Below are 6841 nucleotides of genomic sequence, written 5' to 3' on the forward strand. Positions count from 1 at the left end.
TAACATACTTTAATTAAATATGTAATCCGCGCGGAGCGCGGACACCGGCTCTAGTTATAAATAATTATAAAACAATTTATAAGGGTATGTAAAATTATTTGTAAGAGTCTATAAACCATAAAGGGTTATAAAACAAGTTATAAAATCTATAAACCATGTATAAATATTTATAACAAAGTTATGAAAGTTTATAAATAATCTATAAGGGGTATATATACTATTAACAAGGGTTTATATAGGTGTAGAAACCAATTATATGGTCTCTATATTATTTATAAGAATATATAACCATTTATAAAGGCTTGCAAAACAATTGATAAAGTATGTAAAATAATTTATAAGAATTTATAACGATATGTAAATAATTAATAAGGATTTATAAATCATTTATAAAATTTTATTAAAAACAATTCATGAATTTTATAAACAATTTATAACATTGAAGTGAAAAAGTGTTATAACATATGTTTATTCCCTGAAACACAAAACATGAAGTGAAAAAGTGTTATAACATTGTTTTATAAGTCCTTATAAATGTAAAAATTATAATATATACCTCAAGAATATTACTACTTGGAGGAATAAGCAAGTCTTGTGTACTAGAAACTTCATCTCGGGGTTTTATCACACTTGACACCATCAATGGTAATCTTTGTATTTCTATCTCCAACATAAAAGCATTGAGTTAATAAAGCTTGCACGATTATTTTATAAATCCTTATAAATGTAAACAATGTAATATTACTCAAAAATAACAAATAGAAAAAAAAGAATCTCTTGTTTTTCTGTGACCAAAGCTTTGAGTGCAAAGTCAGGAACTTGGTAGCCATGACGGTCGACCAAAAACGCTGCCTAGCTGCTGACACATCTCCCCAAGCCTAACCGGGTTTTGCGCAGTCCCATTTATAACTCATGCAACGACAAACAACACCAATAGCATTCCGCTTTAAATCTTTCATCAAAAAACAACAGAGAAGACAAGCAGGTATGTTTGTTATGTTGTTACCTTGGTAGGATGGTTTAGTGAGGGCCTCGTAGATTACATTCACCAAGTCATCCATGTGAATCAAGGAAAACCTACACAGTAAATTATGCAGAAAAAAATGGTCGTTAGATTCGCAGAGAGGCGACAAGAATAATTTACCATTGTTGTCCTGTACCGAGAGGACCTCCAGGCTCCAGCAAACATTTGGAAAAAGGGATCATTATGGCTAATACGAATAAAACATCATCAGCACACACAATCACGAACAAGTTTCATTAGGAAGAGAAAGACAGAGCACACACCTACCAAGAACAACACCAATGAGGATGAGGGTAACTCTTACATCCTTATTGGCTTTCAGAGCGGTTCCTTCCCATTATCTGCAAACCTAATTAAGCACACACATGTACATATTTAATCAAAGGAGCAGAAGTGTTTGCACATAGAGTTAGATTGACAATCATGAACCAAAAGCCAAAGAAAGTGGTGTTCCAGGATTACTATTCAAACATCAAAACTTTTAGAAATATTCTGTATTTTCTATAATATGAAATTTATAAGGGATTATAAATATCACAGAATATAATTTCAATTTCAATATCGACACCTTCGTCAACATCATATAAACAGATCATGTTTGAAAATTTTCAACCTGAAATTAATTAAACAAATCGTTTTCAGAAAAACAAAGGAAGAAGACAAAAATCACATTCCTCTTCATCGAGTGAACTCTATTTATTAGTTTCCATTCTCAACAAATAAAATATATTTCAATCATCATAACATGATTATAATAATATAGCGATCAAGGGAGGAAACATATATATACTCAACACAAAAATACTCATCGGAAAGAAGAATTAACAAAATATATCAAAACGTTAATGCATAAACACTATGTTCTTCATGGATAAATAATTATAAGGTTTTATAAATTTGAGAATGTAAATATCATCAAAAAACTTCGTCTCTTTTCCCAGAAACATATCGATTTTGACAAATCAAGCTAAAATTAATAAAATAGAACGAAAATCTCCATTTATTATCTTGTTACTTCGTTAACGTTCTTACGCATTCGTGAAAGAGCTTGTTCGGTTCTTCGGAGCTCGTCAAGTTTTTCAGGTTCGTCGGAGCTCGTCAAGTTTTTCAGGTTCGTCGGAAAGCTCGGCGGAGAGCTCGTCAGGTTCATCGGAGATCTGGTCGGAGAGCTTGTCAGGTTCGTAGAAAGCTCGTTTGGCCTCGTCAGATTTGGCCGCCGTAAAACAATTGGAAGTTCATCGGATTTGGATCTGGAGAGTTTGTGGGAGAGAATAGATTAGGAGTAGAATAGTATTTTCCCTGTTTAAATTTTAATGGTAAAGATGATTAAGGTAAAAATGAAATATGGTATTAGAAAAGTGGTATTAGTGATAATTTTCCGTAAAAATGCCATTACGTGAAAATAACTTCCTCTTTTCCTGAAATCCTAAATAAAAGAGATTTCTAAAAAAATAAATATTTTCTAATCTTAACCCTGTTCGGAAACTCGCTAGGCGTAACGCGTACGGTTAGGTAGGGCCTAGCGCCGAATCATAAATCGGAGATAAACCGGCCGATTAATCGGCGCGTTGTTTATGTTATATACAACGTATTTTAACGATTATGTTGTAAAGTAGACATGTCGTAGTGGTTTAGTGCCACTTAATGAACGCGACAACCCAGGTTCGACGCTTGGAGAGTGTGTGTTTTTCCTTTTTTAATATTTTTTTTAATGAAGGGCAAACATGTCATTTACCTTTCGTCTTCCTCCTCCTGTTTCTGGTTTTCTGCAGTTTTAGACCCGAAAGCTCGGTACTTTAACTGTTTTAGAAGCAATTTTCATAGGTTTTCTTCTTGTTTTTGCTAAAATTTCATTGATATTAAAGATATTATTCGATTTCTAGGTCAAAATGAGCAAAAGTTTAATTTTTTTTTTCAGATCCGATTTTTTGACCGCATAGCTTCAAACAGCTACGCTTGGTCACCGTTGAGCGTTTACTCGGCCGCTGAATCGGCTAGGCGGCCGAGTTTTAGAACAGAGTATTCTTAACCAATTAAGATTTTTTTCCTTTTTAAAAAAAAATCCTTAGAGAGAATTGTAAAATATTATTTAATATTAATTTTTACTTAAAAAAATTAATGATAAACATGATAGTAACAATTATTTAATCAACAAGAAAATTGTAAAAATATTAATATTTTGAAAATGGCAACTTTTAAAAACAGTTAATAGTAACTGGAAATAATTATTTGGTAGAAATTTTAGTTTTTTTAAATCCTAGACAAAATATAATTGTAAAATATTATGTCATATTAATTTCCTTTTCTAAAATCCTAAAAACAACTGTAAAAGAATATTTGATAGTTGTTTTCCTTTTTTATAAAAAAAATCCTAAACAAAAGAAATTTGTATCATATTCTTAAATCATAACTGAAAGAGAATTGTAAAAATTTATTTGATAATATTTTAAAGAGAGTATTTGATGATGAACATGATACTAAAAAATTTAATTAACAAAAGAAGTGTAAAATTAGTATTGATACGATTTGTATAATAGTAATTTTAAAATTATTTGTTAATAACTAAAAATAGTTATTTGATAGCAATTTATTTTTTTCTGAAATTCTAATGAGAAGATAATTGTAATAGGTTATATGACAATAATTTTCCTTTTTTAAAATCATAAAGAAATTTGTAGAAGAGTATTTAATATTATTTTATTATTATTTTAATTGTAAATAAAAAGAAGATTATGTTTTCCTTTTAAAAAAATCTAACAAAATAAAATTTTAAAGACTTATTTAATAAAACATTAAATTAGTACATAAAAACATGTATAATGTTGTCATTGACTCGATTGGTGTATTTGATTTCCAGTCCTTATTCAATTTTTATTATGGTTGTGTTTAGTTTAAACATTTAGGTATGATATTGTCTCTAATTCTAAGTACAAAGTTTATAACAATTCATCTATACACCATGATTATAAAATACAAATATTAGCTTGAACTTATGTGTGAAAACGGTTTTAATTATAAAATAAATCTCAAACAACATATGCAAGAAACAATCATAAAACTATAATATAAGATTTATTATTTTATATTTTTTATTAAATTAAAATATCAAACAAAACCCGTTCCAACGTAACGAGCTCATATCTTATTTTTATATATTTACTATTACAATTCCAATCACATCAACAATTTTTTTTTTGTAAAATCAATGTATATCCAAGTATACAAAATTTCATAAATTTTTTATACAAATCTAAGAGAACTAAATGTACCAAATTCAATTAAAATAATTTAATTTTAATCTAATTAGAACCAAAATAAATGTTAGCTCAACTGAGAATAATAGATGCATCCTAATATACTGGAAATTTTGAATCTTTCTTAATTATTTTAGAGATCAAATATTTAATTAAGATTGAAACATAATATATTTAATTATACATGAAAAAAGTATTTAGAACTTATCAGTAAATGAAAACAAATAATAATCATTTGACTATTTACATATTTATATCCGTATATAATTTCTGAAGAATCGCCTAGTACTAATTAAGTCTAAATCACATAATAGTTGATTATCCTCATAACATAAACATTCTCCTCAGTGTTAAAACTGAAAAAATTAAATTAAATTAAAAAACCAAAAAATTATTATCACTTTCCAAATCGTTATTGTTATTCAACCCCTTCACCCATTCTCCACCTTTAATCTTCATATCAGCATTACTATTATCATCCTTCTGTTTCTCACGTTCATCTCGGGCAGCAAAAATCTCTTGGACAATATTCTCCACATCCATTTTCGTATTTCCATCTTTACCCTGATCACCTCCATCATCAAGCGCCGGAATATACGGCGGTCTAGAAACTAATAACACTTTCTCCCAATCTACCCCTCTGAAGAATTCATGACCCTTGATTTCTTCAACGCTAATCCTACGGCTAGGATCTTTCTCCAACAACCTTCTAATCAGATCACGCAACGATGTCGTTTCACCCACAAGATTCGGCGGTTTAGATAAAATCCGGAAAAACGTCTCTTTCCGGTTCGATCCCCTAAACGGCGTCGTCCCATAAAGCATCTCGTACAGAACCACACCTAACGACCACCAATCGACGGCGAAATCGTGACCTCCTCCGGTAATAACCTCCGGCGCGACGTACTCCTCCGTTCCGACGAAGGAGTTCGACTTCTCTCCTGAAGAATCTGACACGGCCAGTGTCGACGATGATGATGATGATAAGCGCATCGAATTCGATTCTTCCTCCGAGGAGATTCCCGAGCTGCAGAAACTAGCGAACCGGAAGAGACGTTTCTTCCTCCTACCAGGCGACGGAGTTGTTGCCGTGGATGGTGACGGTGACGGCGTTCTCGGAGGGAGATTCGTTGAGAGATCGAAGTCCACGAGCATTAAATGTCCATTGTCTTGGATCATCACGTTATCTGGCTTCAGATCTCTGTAAACGATTCCTTGACTATGCAAATATTCGAACGCGAGTACAAGCTCCGCCGCGTAGAATCTGAAATCAAACCGGCAAATTTAGCAACGACAAAGATTGAATTTGATCAGTGATAACTAATAATTACCTGATGATCTCGTCGGAGAACATGCTTTCCGATTGCATAATCCTCAGGGAGTTGAGGTTTTTTCCAGGACAATAATCGATCGCATAACCGATTACTTTATCTGTTGATATTACACCGTGAAGAGAAGGGAAGAGAGGATGATCGAATCTGCTCAATACTTCTTGTTCGAAACTCACGCGCCTGTACTCATCCTTCTTTGTGGTCGTCTTCTTTTTCTCGATCGCTTCTCTAAGTATAACCTTCAAAGCAAGCTGTTTATCATCTTCCTTGTCTTTAACCAAGAACACAACCCCTTTAGCGCCACGCCCAAGCAATGACAAAACCTCAAGTCTGTTCAAATCCAGAGTCGGGCTCTGCATCGGAGAAGTTTTAACAAACGCCGACGTTTTGAGATTTTAGGACCGTCGGATTTGTTTTTCTTTCTTCTCTCTCTTGATTCTGTGGTAGTTGGTGGCAACTTATTATAAAAGAAAAGTTACGCAGTTTTTAAATACTGTTTTGATTTCTTGCCTTGCCTTGCCGGGGAAGATTTCTAATTGGTAAAGTAAAAATAAATTAGGAAGTCAGAAAAGAGAAACGAAAAATCGCATGAGATCCGTTGCCATGCGTTTGACCAGGTTAAGCTTTTGAGATCTGAAACTATTTAAAAAGAATAAATATATGCTTTATTAATGGTTAAGACCGAATGTTCCCCGTTGTGTCTGAAACACACGTTCTGCTTCTTGAGATGTGACGTCATGAATGACGTTTCTCGTGGAGTCGAAAGCATCTGGAAAGCGTGGACGTGGAAGATGGAAATTTCGGTTACCAACTTACCATTGAAGACGCGGCGGCCTCCGAGCGTAGAAGACTAGAAGGTATGACCCGTCAGTTATGGGATCCAAATGGGCTTTAACATTAGTATATGTTTGGTATACGAAGCCCAAACAAGATTGTTCAAATTTTCTAAGGGGGGCTTATTGGAATAGGTATTTGAAAGAATTTCAGTTTTTAATCAAATTTTCTCTTATTGGATTTGGTATTTATAAAAGTTCCAATAAATTCAAAGTTATTGGATTAGCCATTTATACAAATCCCATAAAATCCTCCTTTATTGAAAAACTGGGATTTCATCAATGATATTTATCAAAAGTTATTTGGGATTATCTAAAAAATGATTTGTAGTTAAAATTTAGTCATAACAAAATACCACCTAATGAGATGGTATTTCAAAAAAAAAATAGTTACTTCAT

The 6841-nt window shown here is 32.3% G+C and overlaps 1 protein-coding gene across 1 annotated transcript; it reads right to left on the minus strand.

The window, feature by feature from the left end:
* Positions 1–4493: 4493 nt before the first annotated feature.
* LOC111213285 (serine/threonine-protein kinase OXI1) lies at positions 4494–6449 on the minus strand. The gene is made up of 2 exons (XM_022715006.2): positions 5610–6449; positions 4494–5542 (listed from the first exon to the last, which is right to left on the minus strand). Exons 1-2 carry the CDS (start codon positions 5966–5968, stop codon positions 4654–4656), a joined length of 1248 nt encoding a protein of 415 aa, XP_022570727.1. The 5' UTR covers positions 5969–6449; the 3' UTR covers positions 4494–4653.
* Between the last annotated feature and the right edge of the window lie 392 nt (positions 6450–6841).

Source organism: Brassica napus, chromosome A7 (genome assembly GCF_020379485.1).
Source record: "Brassica napus cultivar Da-Ae chromosome A7, Da-Ae, whole genome shotgun sequence".
NCBI lineage: Eukaryota > Viridiplantae > Streptophyta > Magnoliopsida > Brassicales > Brassicaceae > Brassica > Brassica napus.